We start from the raw sequence: 15,460 nt of genomic DNA, 5'->3' as shown, positions 1-15,460 counted from the left end.
AGACAGACTCCAGGACCTGCTCTCTTTAACACCACACCAGGAGGTAACACTCCCTTCCCTTCTGTAGCTGGGGAGACTGAGGTTCAGGGAGGTTACACAAGATGAGGAAGTGGCAAAGCCCAGGGACAACCAGGACCCCTGAACATCCTGTGTCCTTTCTCTAAGACCTAGGAACCTGTTTCTTGGTGGTTCATTCTCTCCTTGCCTCCCACCAAGGAGTTGGGAGACACTCCTCCCACTCCCAACACCATCTCCCGTCTCTGCACGATTGAGGGAGTAATCCTGGGAACCCTGGAGTCTGGAACCCTGACTGCTCATTGCAACACAAGCTGAGGGAAGTCATCACACTCAGGCACACCCAGTCCCCTCCGGGGGGCCCCAAGAACACCCCATACTCTACTCCAGGAGCCTTCCCCAGCTCCTCAGGACAACACACACCCAGAAGACACAGGACCTAAAAAACAAAGTACAAACTTTATTTTGTTTCTTTATAAAGGCACGGTGGCCTCTTGGTTTTTCCCCCCACTTTCTTAACAAAATATAATAGTTTCTCCTTGAACACAAAGACCTCAAAATTGTAAGAAAAAAAATTTTCAAAATAAAAAAGCAAAACAAAAAAAAAAAACAAAACCAAGAAACAAGAAACAAAAAAGATAAACGAAACCAAAACCAAAAAGAACCAACAACAAACAAAACAAAAAGAGAGAGACAAAGACATTTTTGGGGTAGAAGATGGGAAATCCGGAGGGAGAGGTGGGGCTGGGTGGTGATGGGGAGTGGCAAATCCTCGTGCTGAGCCGAGGCCGGGAGGGGAGGGGAGAAGGGCAGCAGCAAACCCCAACCGAGAAGCACTGTAGACTCCCGGGCCCCCAGAGAGCCCCGACCCAGCCAGACCCCCAACCCATGTAAGTGCTTACAGGAGAAAGGAAAAAAAACAAAGAGGAGGGAAAGAGTCAAAAACTGACGGTCTCAGGCTGGCTCTGGGAAGGGCAGAATACCTTGGGGCTTTGTTTGATTTTCCCTGTTCTTAAAAACACGTTGAAATGAAAAAATGCTTTTTGGCGGAGAGAGGCCAGGCTGTGTCAGTTTCCCCCAGCCTCCGGGGCGAGGCCCAGCCCCAGGTGTCCCGGTGCTCCCACGAGCTCCTGCCACCCCAGTCCCCGGGACCTCAGGCCAGGTGGCTTCACTCAAAGGTGGATTTACAGTATTGAAAAAGAGGTCATAAAAGAGACCCAAATGACGTCGTAATTTTGTAAAAATTCCTCACTCGTTCACCTGCGTCGCTCCCTGTTGCTGCCCCCCCCGGCCCCCTCCAGCCCCAGGAAGGGAGAGGAGGGCTGGGGGGTGGTCAGGGAAGCCCCCCGTTCCCTGCTGGCTCCTCCCGGCTCTGGTCCATGGCGTCGCTGTCCGAGGCCTCTGAATCGGAGGCGGTGTCAGAGGCGTGGGCCTCTGGGCAGCTGCGGGCTGGCTTCACGATGACCGCTCGCCGCTGTTCCTCCTCCTGCTCCTGCCTTTCCTGGGTGCCCTCGATGTGCTGGATCGCCTGGGGCGGGGGGGTGGGGCAGGCTGTGATGAGGGCTGCTGGGGACACTCGGATAGCCACCATCCCCTCCCAGCCCCCCACACACACCCCAGAAAGGCCCACAAGTGAGCCTGGCAAGACAGCGGCTGGCCCGCCCAACCTTTGGAACTCCTCTGCTAAGCTGAAAAACTCCTCGGGAGAATCACAAGCGTCCCCCATGGATATATTTCAAAGTGCCCATTCACTTATGCAAGGTCTCTGTCATTAACTTTACTATTCAATTTACTGGGTGAAACTACAGTTGCAGAGGTTGATGGGGTTTTCTGGTTTGGTTCTTTCTTTCTTTGTGACTCTGTTGGGTTGCCCAAGGGGCACCACGCGAAGGTGGGCACAGCAGAAACCTTGGGCCTGACCCACAGAGCCAATCATCTCCTTTCTTTCTCCTGCGCTGGAGGCTTCCCTGTCTCCCACCCAGCCGCTGCCACCTGCACCCCGCCCCGGGTCCTGGGAGATGGAGCTAAGGGGAAGCTCTAGACCAACCCAAGAGCTGGATGCAGAGAAGCCTGACACCAGGGCTCTCAGGGAGCAAAGAGCCCTCTCAGCAAATCCCACAGAGGGAAGGAACGGGGTCTTCCAGGGCATGCTGCCCACCCCCTCCTTTCTGCCCAAAACCTTCTCTGGAGCCGCCTCCCACCACAGACACAGAAAGGGAGACGCGGGGATGGACACAAAGGGGCCTGTTCCCACAAGAGAACCCGTCCTCAAGCCCAGGTACCTGCACAATGGTGTCCAGATTTTGCCGGGACGTGGAAACAGAGTTGATGACCGAGGAGGGGCCCATGGTGACGACGTTGATGTGGTGGGAGGGAGGGGGTGGCGCGGGCACGATCACTGTGGGGTGGTGGGTGGGGGCCGGAGGGGGCAGGAGCTGCAAGACAGAGGCCCTCAGTCTCTTTTCCAGGAGCTGCCCCTTCCCTTCTGTCGCTCACAGAAGGACAGCCCTCAAAACCATCTGCTCTGAGAGAGCCTCTGCCAGCCACCCCAGCCCTTGAACTCCTTCACTCAGAGGGCCAGCCAGTTTGTGCTTCACCTCTCTTATTTTAAAAAGGAAGGAAAAAGGTTCAGAGAGACACTTCAAGCCATCCGAGATCCCGTGCCCCCCTCACCCCGCTCTCCAGCACAAAGGAAGCACTTCAACATCCAATAAATCCCGTGGCTGAGGAGCACCTGGGTGGCTCAGTCGGTTAAGCATCCGACTCTTTAATTTTAGGTTAGGTCACGATCTCAGGGTCATGAAATCCAATGTCAGGCTCCACGCTCAGCAGGGAGTCGGCTTCGGAGTCTCTCTCCCTCTGCCCCTCCCCACACTCGTGCTCCCTTTCACTCGCTCTCTCTAAAATCAGTAAATAAAAAATTTTTTTAAAGTAAATAAATCTTAAAGAAAAACACACTGGTTGTCAGGAGTGTAGACGCTGGGTTTAGACGGCCAAGTCCCTGAGGATCACGAGTGGGCATACAATGTAACCTTTCTGTGCCTCAACTCTGCCATCAGTAAAATCGGAAGAGTAAGAACTCAGGCCTCCAAGGGCCACTACAAGGCTTCAGTGCCCTAATGTTGCAGGGCACCTGGAAACCAGTCACCTTAGGCCCTGAGTCACCCCACCGAAGCCCAGGGGCACGGATACTCAGGTGAGAGCCCCTCCCAGACGCCTCCTGCTCACCTGGGTCCGCAGGTGCTGCTGCTCCCGCTCTAGTTTCTCCTGGTGCAGCAGCCGCACCTGCTCCTGTTGCTGCTGCAGCTGCACCTGCTGGGCGATCACCTTGAGCTTTTCCGGATACATGTGTGCCTCCAGCGAGCGCACCTGGGGGCAGGGCAATAGGTTCAAGGGCAGGGCTTGGACCACAACCTGGCACCTCCCCTCACCGCCAGACCAGCCCTGGGACCGCTGAGGTAGGCCACCCTAAGCTCTGTCCTCCGCCAAGCCCTAGTATGGCGCTCGGCCACCCTCAAGGTAGAGACCAAAGTCCTCAGCTCAGCCTGCTGGGCTCGCCATGACTCATCTCCTCTCCGGCCGCCCACTCGCCCGCACTCTCCTCCTACCGCCAGGTCCCTGCCCAGGCTGTTCCGGGCGGAGCACCCTTCTCCCCTCTCTGCATGGTTGACTTCCAGACTTGACCTCCCAACCTCAGCAAAAGTCACTTCCACAGAGAGGCCATGGAGCAGCCGCTCTGCAACCAGCCCAAGTCCGCCTCTCTGGTGCCCACCGCTGGCATGTGGTTTTTATTACAGCTGTGTTTTTTTGTTTTTTTTTTAAGATTTTATTTATTTATTTGACAGACAGAAATCACAAGTAGGCAGAGAGAGAGAGGAGGAAGCAGGCTTCCGGCTTAGCAGAGAGCCCGATGTGGGGCTCGATCCCAGGACCCTGGGATCATGACCTGAGCCGAAGGCAGAGGCTTTAACCCACTGAGCCACCCAGGCACCCCTACAGCTGTGTTTTTATCTTACTGTCTTTTGTTAAGAAGTCATTTACTTGAGGGGCACCTGGGTGGCTCAGTGGATTAAGCCTCTGCCTTCGGCTCGGGTCATGGTCTCAGGGTCCTGGGATAGAGCCCCGAGTTGGGCTCTCTGCTCAGCAGGAAGCCTGCTTCCCCCCTCTCTGCCTGCCTCTCTGCCTACTTGTGATCTCTGTCTGCCAAATAAATAAATAAAATCTTAAAAAAAAAAGAAGTCATTTACTTGAGAGCAAGCAAGAGCGAATGCCTGCCCAGACAAGTGGGGGGCAGGGGGTTACAGAAGGAGAGGGACAAGCAGACTCCCCACTGAGCAGGGAGCACCACATGGGGCTGGATCCCAAGACCACGACATCGTGACCTGAGTGCCCCAGACGGACCACAGCTGTGTTTTTACAGTGTAAGATCCTCTGACTAAGGTTCCTCCACCCATACAGACAGTGACCCTGAGGAAAGTGAGCTGTCTGCTTTGGTCCCCACTGGTTCCCAAACTCGTAGGTCTGGAACAAGGGAGGTGCTCCTGCAAATACCTGTTCAACCCAGGAGCCTCACCTGCTCCTCCAACATCATGCGCACCGAGCGCTCCTTGTCCAGCTGCTGCCTCAGCTCGATCATCTCCCGGCGCAAGTCCTCCGCCTTCTCGTCTTCCCAGATGTCTGGCGACCCGATGCCCTCGTCCTTGTCCTCGGCCCGCCGCCGCTTGGGGGATGAGCCGCTCAGCTCCTGGGGACCCCAAGGGGCTAGTGAGTGTGCCCCCATACTACCAACAGCACCACCAACAGCAGCGAAGTCAGAGGACCCCTCATAACCCCCAAGCCTGCCTGGCCCAGGTGCACCGGCACTATGGAGCCCCATTCTACAAAGCCAAAAAATGGCCAAAGGCCAGGCAGGGAGGCAGAATGGACTTGCTTTCCAGAGCCCACCCCACTGCACTTGACCGATGAGTAAACTGAGGCCCAGGAAGGCAAACGCCTGCAGTAGGCAAGTTGGTGGGAAAGATGCAGCCCTTAACCCTATCGAAGTCCAAGGCCACGGTGGAGCCAGGACAGGCCAAACAAGGGAAAGGGAGCCAGGAGGACAGCAGGGCACTGAGACAGCAGCGGGGCCTCCACAGGGGTGGGGGGAGGGGCACTACCTGGATAAAGCGCTTGAGCTGTGTGTTTTGCTGCAGGAGCCTGGTCTTCTCCTGCTCCAGGGAGAAGATGTACTCTGCCGTCTGCTGGAGAATGGCTGCCTGGGGGTGGGAGGGACGCGTTAGGGACCCTAGCAGGCAGCCTCTGCCAAGGCTCACTTTCTTCTCCCCACCGGAGCCCACCATTTCCTCCAGGAACCTTCCGGGCCCTAGCCCACCTTGCTGAGCTTCTCTCCATCTGTGTGGGGGATGAGGGTCTTGAGGGACTGGAAGCCCGCGTTGATGCTCTGCATGCGTCTCCGCTCGTTGCTGTTTGCGATCTCCCGCCGAATCCGCCGCTCCTGGTCCCGCTGAGTCTCAGGGGTCAATGGAATGTTGGCAAGGCTGCGGAGGAGGACAGAGACAGACTCAGGCTAGGTACCCTCTGTGCCCTGCCCTGGCGGGACCCTGTCTTTCCAATCCCTCTGCAGAGGGCCCCTAGTAGAGCTATCATTCCCTCCCGGTGCAGAATTTGTCTACACTTACCGCAGACCAGGAGGGTGATGGAGTAGTATACTCTGAGAAGCCCCCAGGTCCCAGCCCCAGTGTCTGGCCGGCCTGTGTGGGTGGGGCCCTGAAGCCTGAATGGCTACCAAGAATCTCTGTGATTCTGATACCAACGGCCCTAAGACCAAGTGCAGACACCTGTCCCTGGGACACTTCTGAGCTCCTTATTACACACCTGGACCACCCTCCCTCAGCGCTGCCCTCTTGAGGACTGGGGAGCACATCCCTCCTGCAGCCTGGCCCCAGACAGGGCTGAGACTTCAAAAATGAGACAGGTACCCCTCACTCCAAGAAGGGGCATCAGACCAAGCGCTCTTGGAGACACTTCCCCCCCCAAGCCCACGAACCCCGAGGCAGACCCACCCAGTGCCAGCGAAGCAAAGCTCCCAGCATGCAGTCGGCAATGTTACTGCAAATTAAGTGACTGCATCCTACAGGGGCAGCAGCCAGCAGGGTGAGAGAGAAGGCGGCCAGTGGAAGGGGGAGAGGCTGTGGGCCCAGAGGCATTGGCAGGAGGCAAAGACAGCAGTGGGGCTTGTGGGCCCAATGCCACCGCTCCCGAGGGGTGGGCCTGTGTGTGGCCTAGAGGAGGCATTCCCCCTTTCCTGGCCCTCTCCTGCAACTCCCCCGCCCCTGGCCTGATGACTTCCAGATGCTGGGCTCCCAAAAGAGGCCACCGGCCCCACCCAAAGCCACAGCCCTGGCTTCTTCCTGAGGGGCCCTCCTGGGGTGACCTGGTCCAGGCCTGGGCCAAGAGAGCTCACACCCCTTGTTCTAGAGAAGTGGGGAAAAGGACTATGGGCAGCCTTATTCCATCGATGGGGACCCGGGGCTCAAAGAGGTGCCCAAGCACCCATGCCCATCCCCAGGTGGAAAGGTCAGAAACCCAGAGAACACATCTGTGAGAGCTGGAGACAACCAAGACCTTTCCTGGCCATCCCCCCCCACCCTGCCTACCCCATCTGTCCCATTCCAGGCCTGCAGGATCCTGCACTTGCCCTTGTCCCTTCCTGGGCCTTGGCCTTCTCTCCTGACAGAGAGGCAGTCCACATCAGCCTTAGCTGGGGGTCCACAGACAAGCCCTCTCCTCCGCCAGCACCCCCAAGCCCTCCCTGGACCCCCTCCATCAGGATGCAGTTTCCTCCTGGTGCCCTGGAGTGTCAATGCTCGAAAGGGGGCCACAACCCTTTCTTCACAGATGAGACTTGGGGCTCAGAATGAGGGCCAGAGTCTTAGAATCAGACTACCAGTCATATGGCTCCAATTCTAGGCCAGAGGCACCTCACTCATCCCAGTTTCCCTGCCCCGACAGTGGAGGCAATGGGGTGGCAGGGAGGATGCCACCCTGAGATCTGATACACAGTGGCTTGCCTGCCCTTAGCGGGGGGCGGGGCGGGGTGGGGGGGCGAGGGGACTGGGAGGGGGGAGGTGAGGAATAGAACCTAGTCCCTGCTCCCTGGTCTGGATGTACCCTCCAGACCCTCTGTGGTGGGAGGGTGGATTACAGAAGAGGTGGAGGGGGAGAAGAAGATGAAGAGGGGGGTCAGAAGCCTGGCTGGCTCAGTCAGAAGAGCCTATGACTCTTGATCTTGGAGTCATGAGTTCAAGGCCCATATCGGGTATAGAGCTTACTTAAAAAAAAAGAGGTGGGGTGAGATGTCCAGAGGAGGCCAAGCCACCAAGGTCAGACAGCCAGACCAGGGTTCAACAGGCACCTGCAGATGCCAAGGCCCAGCTTTCCTACAACTGCTGATGATATCCTCCACTGATGGCTCACGAAGCGGCTGCCGCTTACCAGAGCCCCGTGTATGGTCTCAGTAGATAGTGTCCCTGCCCCTCCCAGAGAAGAGTGGGACCGCACAGAGCTAAAGTGACCTGTCCAAGTCCACCATGAAAGACAGGAGGAGCAGGGTGCGGGCAGCGAGGCTCCTGCACATTCCAGCCCCCACTGCCCACCCCCCGCCCCTATCCAAGTCCTACCAACTCCCCCGGACCCACAGAGAAACCAGAGTTCAGTCCCACCTCCCCCAACAAGCCAGCTCGGCCGCCCATGAAAATCTCTGCCCCGGGAGACCCTCAGCTCCATCCTTCTCCCCAGGATGCCCAGGAACTAGGGACACCAACGGAGAGTAAAGGACCCAGGCAGGGGGCAGGAGCCCGCTCATCCTGGCTCTTCGGAACATTCCAGCCATTCTGCTCCCTTCGCCACCAAGTACATCCGCCCAGCCTCCTGGTTCAGGAACCAGCTACAAGGGAACCTAATGCAGAAAACAGACTTCACCCCAAAGCTGCAGTTCCTCATGACGGACTGCTACCAAGGCCCTAATGGATAACTCACCTAAATAGTCCTGTAAGTTACAGGTTTCCAAGTTTCTCTAATACTCAAAAACTCAGCTGAGTTTCTCTAATACAACGTCGACTAACGAGGGGTTCTGATTGGCGGAATGTTGACTCATCAGGGGTTCTGACTGGCGAGAGCATGGCGAACCAGCTGTTGGCCGGTGGAATCATGGCTAACCAGGGGTCCTGATTGGTGGGCGTGCTGGCCAACCAAGGCTCCCGAATGCTGACCAACCAGATTTCCTGCAACAGAGGACTGTTCTAGCTACTCTACTAGATAGGGATAAAGGGGATTTTTCTGCAAATACCTCAAAGTTTCTTGCACTTCTGAGTTTCGCGCACATAAAGGTGATTTACAGGAATGGTAAGGGCCTCCGACCCCTCCACACCAACTTCAGACTGGCAGGTGAGCAGAGAAGGGAACCTGGTCCACTGACACCCAGCGTCTGTTGCTTCTCTCCTTCCCGAACTGCCCTCCGACAGCCAGTCTCCAGAAGGGCAGCCAACGGCCAAGAACAGTTTGGGTACCACCCATGGGTGCCGAGACTGCCACCCCAATACAGAGTAGCCCCAGACGGCCCCCTGGGAATAGCATCAGCATACCAATCAGAGGCTCTATAGTAGTGACCACACTCAAGGCAGAATCCTGACCTGTACCTGTTCTCCTGCCCAGCCCAAAGGCAAGTAGTCCCCATCCACCTATACCCCCAGACTTGGTTCCAGCCTCAGATTAGCCACGGAGAACTTTCATTTTCCATGGCCCAAAGTCACTCACACACCTGCCACTCAACAGTGACAGTGAGAAGTGGGAAAGCCCACATGGGATTTCTTCCACAACCCAAGAGGAGGACAGGAGGGAAGAAGCGACCCTTGGCAAGGATCCCCAAGGCCAAGTACTGAAGCAGCTCAGGGCCTTCACCCAGTCGCAATGCTTTTATCCATACACTTCACTCTGCCCAGCCTGCCACCCCTGCCCTCAGCTCTGAACAGAGCATGGCCAGGCTGTTCCCATCAGGAACACCTCTCGCCTCCCTATGGCTTCCTTGGCCCCTCAGATCAGAGGGAGCTCCCTGCACTGTGTCCAAGTACAAACCAGCCTGGCCATTTGCTAGCCACGGAACCCCATGCTAAGGCACTTCATCTCCCAAAGCCTGTTTACCCACCTGTAAAATGGGGGACTACTACCTCACTTCATAGGGTCATGGTGAAATTTACAAGACATGGGGGGAGGGGCACCTGGCTGGCAGAGTTAGTAGAGCATGAGAGTTTTGATATTGGAGGTTATGAATTCAAGCCTCACATTGGACACAGAGAATAACTTTTAAAATAAATAAATAAGGAAGGAAAGAAAAATGATCCTTAGGTTCTAAAAAAGATAGGAGGAGGGAGGGAGAGAGAGATGGAAGAAGAAAAAAAGAAATTGAGAAAAACAGGATGCCTTGTTTTTCCAAGTTGTACCCAAGACTCCAGGAGATCCCACGATCTCACTTACGTGGTTCAGCACCAGACTCTGAGCTGTTAGGACAGCTCCTGCACAGTTTCCCGCACAGAGTAGGTGCCATATACATTCTGGATTAGGGACTCAGCACACACTCCAAAGGCCCTGTCTCTCCCTCCCAGGAACTGGTCTCTTTCCCTCCACCAAGCGCAGCAGGTAAAGACCACAATCCTCCTGCCTTTACGAGTTTTGAGGGCTACTGTAAAAGACACCAGGCGCTTTCCAGACACACAGCCAATCTTCACAGGTGCTCCATTTTACAGAAGGGGAGAGCAGTGCAATTACACAGGTCCAAAACTACCCAGCTTGGGCATGAGCAGAGCTAGGAGGGTAATGCAGGGTGCAGGACCCACACCGGTGCCTGCTGTGCAGTACAGCCCCCTCCAGTGGGCCTGGGAGAGCGATGAGAGAGGGAGGGAGCCCTTCTAGTCCCTGAGGAATGGAACGAAGCCAAAGCCCGCCAGCCTCAGGAGCCAGTCCACACAGCCGAAATGTCCCACCCAGTCTACACACCACCTCACCCCATAGCTGCTTCTGAAAATGAACAAACCCAGAGGGCCCAACTCCACACCCACTGCACGGGCTTACAACTGTCTCACAGATAGGCAGGCTGAGCAGGTCCCCATGCCCGAGCCTGGGGCACCTGACCCCAGAGACTGCTGGACTCCTATAAAGCAGGGCTTGGGACAGGGACAGTGAAGCCAGAGTCCTCAGAGGCCAAGAGAGGATTCAACAAAGTCCTAGGCCTGGCAGCCAGAGGTCCCCAAGCCTACCCAGGATCAGGCCCAAATAGCCCCATCCAGCCGTTCTCTGAGCAACCAGCCACTAGGAGTAGGAGCAGGGCTCTGGGATCAGGATTTAAGTCCCAGCCCTTCCACTTGCCCTTCTCAGGCCTGTGTCCTCATCCCATATGAGAATCTTAAGGCCGTTTAACTGAGAACAGTATGAAAATTCAGTGAGAAAAATCTAGCAGAACGAGTTCCTAAAACATACTAAGAGCTCCACAATTTTTTTTATTTACCTATTACAGGTAGGTCCTCCCGGCAGACCTTCTGGAAGGGCCAGTCCGCAAAGTGGCTACCACCCTGGCTGCCCACCACACTGAACTTGAAAACTGTTAAGGTAGAGGAGCCCTAGGGCAAGCTGGGGTGTGTGTATATCCATGCGCAGCAACCTTCCCCAAACCCGATTTCTGCAGCCCTTGGTGTCAGTGTCCACCAGTCTGGGCCACACCGCCCCGGGCTCCTCCTCCCTCAATCCCCGCCCAGCCTGCCCCGGGCGTCGGAGCACGTGGCCCCAGCCCTAGGGAGCCATTTCGCTCCAGAAGCATGGTTCTAAGGGGCCTGTGGGTTCCAAACTTGGGCATACAGGAGAGTCCCAAATGCAGCACTGCCATGTCCCGTGGGCCATGTCCAGTGCAGATGCCCAGGCCCTTCTGGCCATTGAAGTTGCGGCATGTACCTTTTAACAAGTGTCCAGGGCAACGGGATGCAAGAGTGGTGCACACACCCATCACCCTTGGTGAAGGGTGGATCTGGAGCAACCCGGGCCAGAGCTGGGAAGTGGCTCCTGGGGAGGGCCTCCGACCTAGGATCACCCACCCACGCACCCACCCGGCTGCGAGACAGAACGCTTTCGGTTTACGGCTGGGGGGGGAGGGGCGTGAGATGGGAAAGTTTGCAGCCCAGACCTGCGTGCGGCAGGCAGCGGCCTCGTGAGGCCAGGGGCGGCGTCCGGTGCCCCCTCGCCAGAAAGCACTCCCACCGGGCCTGCCTGGCCGGTCCAGCCCTCGGGAGCCGAGCTTTGTGCGAGGAAAGCGTGGTCGGGAGGCGCCTACAACTCCCACAATGCCACTCCGGCGGGGAGCCGGGAACTACAGCTCCCGAGAGGCTGCGCGCCGAGGTCCGCCTACTCCAAGAGGGCTGCAGAGTCACGTCCAGGCCTCGCTAGTAAACAGCGCCCGGGCGCGGGCGGCAAGCTAGCGAGCTGCCGCCAACGTGCCGGAGTCCGCGGCGCCCCCCGGCTGGTAGTGCCGGCCTCTCGGGTCCCACCCATCCTCGCGCCCCCACTCGAGCACGCCCCCCCAACCCCGCCAGAGCTCCGCTTGCTGCAAACACATCACCCGGCTCCCCGATCCCCCCCCTCCGCGCCCAGAGCCGCGGCGTGGCTGCATTGTAGCCGCCCGCACCGCGGCCCCACGCGTGGCCCGGGCCCCCCAAGTACCCTTGGAGGGGAGCACCCGGAGACAGCGAAGAAGGAGGGAGGAAGGAAGCCGCCGCAGGAGGGGGAGGAGGAAACGCGGGGGGGAAAGCCACCAGCACCAAGCATGGCCGGGACTGCTGCAGAACCACGTGGGTCTGTTTGCAATTTACAAACGTCGCGACTCGCCCGCCTGCAGTGGACAAAAGTGACCGGGGCCGCTTGGGGCCCCCATGTTCCGGGGGAGGAGGGTCCCCCGGCAGCGCAAGCCCGGCGCGCGGGGCTGTAGCGGCCCAGGGCGGCTAAGAAAGGCGAGCGGGGTCGGCAGCGCGGGCCATGCGTGCGCACACGCGCGCCAGCCCAGGCGGGCTGGCCGGGGGCTGCAATCATGGGAAGGGGGTGGGGGAGAGGAGGAGTACACACCTACAGAGCCCTCCTATCACTTCTTTCTCTGTTTTCCTGAAATGTTGCAAAGAGGGCACCTTCTGAGTGGGCACCATGAAATACTCCATAGCGATCGGCCCCCCTCCTCTGCACGAGCCGGGTCCCGCGGTCCGCCGGAGAATGCAAGATGGAAATCCGAATCAAAGAGCAGCGCCGGACGGAGGTGCAGAAACGGCCGGTCCCAGATGCTGGCGGCGGCGGCGGCGAGGGGAGGGAGGCGGGCGGGAGGGGCGGGAGGGAGGTCTCTCCGGCCTGCCTCCCCGGGCGTGTGTATGTGTGTGTGTGTTTGCAGCTGATCAGATGTCTGTTTCAAGGCGGGAAACAGCTGGTGAAAACTCAGCACTCCCCCGGCCTCCTTCCGCGGAGTAAGGAATTGCATGTAAACAAAGGACTATTTGCAGCGCTCCCCGGGCGCCGCGAGGCCCGGGCAAGAGGGGCGCCGGCCCCGGGGGCTGGTTGCGACCAGGGTCTGCGGGCCTACCCCCCCCGCACCAGGAGCCGGGGGCCGTGGGCCCGCTGGGGGGGCGCGGCGTGAATGGAGCGAGCTGCGGCCGAGCTACATGCGCCACTATGGGTGATGAGGTCCATCAGCTGACAGGTTGGCAAGCGTTGCAAAAAAAAAAAAAAAAAAAAAAAAAAAAAAAGGCCAGCCACCGCGAGGGAGCCTAGCCCGTGCGTCCGGGGTCCGGCAGAGACTGCCTGATGCAGGGTCTCCGTACTCGGCGGCTCTCGGGGACAGAGGGCGCGCAGCTGGGCCCGACGAAGACGGCTTAGGCAGCCTGGGGTGCTGCTCGGGGCTTTTTCTTTTTCACGGTTGCAGCTGCATGGAGAGGAGCCGCTCTGGCGCGCTCCCTCCGAGCCCAGGGCCCCCTGGAAACTTGCGTCACAGCCACCTCTTCCCACATGTAACTTGGGGCCGACTTCGGAAGCCAGCCAGCCCCCTCCCTCCCTGCCTGCCCAGTTGGCCGCCCAGCCCAGACTCCGGAGCCTGGGAATCCCGGAGCCGGGGAGGAGGAAGCAAAGGGGGGCGCGCCGGGCGCCTCAGATCCTGGGGCTGCCTTAGGAAACGGGGGCCCCGTTGGGGGAGTGAAGGGTGGAGACTGGCCAGGACGGCAGCGGCCCCGGGGGCAGGCTGCCAGCGCGGCCCGGAGGTCTGATGGCTGCTGCCTAGTACCCCCTATTACCCAGCCTCCCACTTTCCCCCTTCGCGGGGAGGCTGGACAGCAGGAGGCGGAGGGCCGAAGCTTCTCATTCATGGCTAAGCCAGTGAGGGAGGGACTGCTCCTCCACCAGGGTGCGCTCTCTACTACGGGTGGCCGCCCGGGGCGAGGAGGGAGGGACGCTGTGGCGGCTAGCTTCCGTCCTCCCTCTCACGTCCCCTCCCCTGGCTCCTGGAGGATTGGCCCCTGGCTCAGGAAGACCACGCCTGCCTTGGAATGTCCTCCCTCCTGCCCACCGCCTTTCCCAATCCCATCCGCCTTCAAGGTTCCGCCCAAATCGCGCCTCCTAATTAAAATATTCCCACTAATCGCAAGAAGTTACTGTTACTTTAGGAACTATCATTGTTACTAGATATTGCGACAACCTTGCAGATTTTTGCATGCATGTTCTCCGATCCTTAAAGCAACATGTTGGGCAATTTCTCTAAGTACAGATCCCAGTCCCTGGGAAGTCTCAGTATGGGGCAGGAAATGTGCTCAGGAAATGATGACTTCTGGAGGGGCAAATAGGATACAGGGCCACATGACTTTATACACTGAGTCAGGTCTTCAGGTCTATAATGCCTTAATGGAGGAATGAAGGAATGAATGAATGAGAACCGGGAGAAGTTACGCTTCTCTTAGGGAACTCGTTCCCCCTGAGGGCCCTGTCACTCAGACTGGTCTCCCCATTTATGCAAAAGCTGCCGAAATGATGCCCCCTTCCCCCCTGGCCCCGCCCCCGTCTCAGCTGCCCCTCCCCCAAGGCCCGAAATACCATAGCAGCCTCCACCTACCACCCCACTCCAGCTCCCTCCCAAGACTCAGCCCTCTTTGCCCAAGTGACACAAGACTTCCTCAAACTCCAGGCTGTCCCCATTCCCAGGACTCCCAAAATCGGTACACTGTGCCCCCTGCAAAACCCTGTAGAGCCCCCACCCCTGATTCTCTCGGTCACCTTCCTGCTCTAAATTAGGGTCAGCAAACTTTTTCTGTAAAGGGCATGTAATACTTTCCCATTGCTACTGTAACAAATTAACACCAAGTTCCTGGCTTAAACCAATACAAATGTATTCTCTGGAGGTCAGAAGTCCAAAAGGGTTATATTTGACTAAAACCCTGCTGTTGGGGATGCCTGGGTGGCTCAGTCGGTTAAGCGTCTGACTTCTGCTCAGGTCATGATCCCAGGGTCCTGCTCCAAGTGAGCCTGCTTCTCCCTCTGCCTGCCGCTCCCCCTGCTTGTGCGAGCACGTGCTGTCTCTTTCTCTCTCTCTGACAAATAATAAAATATTTTTTAAATATAGTTTAACATTTATAAAAAAATTAAATCCTGGGGTGCCTGGGTGGCTTAGTCAGGTTAAGTGGCTGCCCTGAGCTCTGGTCATGATCCCAGGGTCCTGGGATCAAGCCCCACTTGGGGCTCCTCGCTCTGTAGTCAGCTCCTCCTCTCTCTGCCTGCTACTCCCCCTGCTTGTGCTCTCTCTCTGGCAAATAAGTGAATAAAATCTTTAAAAATAAATAAATTTTAAAAACAAAATCCTGGGGACACCTGGGTGGCTCAGTGGGTTAGGCCTCTGCCTTCGGCTCAGGTCATGGTCCCAGGATCCTGGGATCAAGCCCTGCATCAGGCTCTCTGCTCAGCAGGGAGCCTGCCTCCCTTCCTCTCTCTCTTCCTGCCTCTCTGCCTACCTATGATCTCTGTCAAAATAAATAAATAAAATATTTTTTTAAATAAATAAATAAAATAAAATCCTGTTGTCAGCAGTGCTGCATTCCTTCTGAAAGCTCTAGGGGAGACTCCTTTCCTTACCTTTTCCAGCTTCTAGAGACTGCCTTTTTTTTTTTTTTTTAAAGATTTTATTTATTTATTTGACAGAGAGAAATCACAAGTAGATGGAGAGGCAGGCAGAGAGAGAGAGGGAGGGAAGCAGGCTCCCTGCCGAGCAGAGAGCCCGATGTGGGACTCGATCCCAGGACCCTGAGATCATGACCTGAGCCGAAGGCAGCGGCTTAACCCACTGAGCCACCCAGGCGCCCCTGCCTTTTTTTTTTTTTTTAAGATTTTA

At 57.4% G+C, this 15,460-nt stretch overlaps 1 protein-coding gene across 11 annotated transcripts in view; it reads right to left on the bottom strand.

Moving 5' to 3' along the window:
• Nucleotides 1-455: 455 nt before the first annotated feature.
• The window catches only part of TFAP4 (transcription factor AP-4), a 34,497-nt gene continuing 19,492 nt past the window's right edge, over nt 456-15,460 (bottom strand). For 8 of the 11 annotated variants that reach the window (XM_045072004.1, XM_004750526.3, XM_004750532.3 and 5 more), the window contains 6 exons: nt 5,387-5,552; nt 5,172-5,270; nt 4,589-4,759; nt 3,244-3,384; nt 2,298-2,450; nt 456-1,543 (listed from right to left, as the gene is read on the bottom strand). In XM_045072004.1, the coding sequence (XP_044927939.1) occupies nt 1,349-1,543; nt 2,298-2,450; nt 3,244-3,384; nt 4,589-4,759; nt 5,172-5,270; nt 5,387-5,552 (925 nt within the window). In that variant the 3' untranslated portion in view covers nt 456-1,348. Of the gene's footprint in view, nt 1,544-2,297; nt 2,451-3,243; nt 3,385-4,588; nt 4,760-5,171; nt 5,271-5,386; nt 5,553-10,573; nt 10,990-12,174; nt 12,788-15,460 lie in introns of those variants that run through there. The other 3 variants (XM_045072003.1, XM_004750520.3, XM_004750528.3) reach the window with 3 other exon arrangements.

The sequence above is a fragment of the Mustela putorius genome, unplaced genomic scaffold (assembly GCF_011764305.1).
Source record: "Mustela putorius furo isolate JIRA1106 unplaced genomic scaffold, ASM1176430v1.1 tig00004007_pilon_pilon_pilon, whole genome shotgun sequence".
Taxonomy (NCBI): domain Eukaryota; kingdom Metazoa; phylum Chordata; class Mammalia; order Carnivora; family Mustelidae; genus Mustela; species Mustela putorius.
The sequence above is the reverse complement of the archived record's forward strand: the minus strand, read 5'-3'. Positions and strand labels throughout refer to the sequence as shown.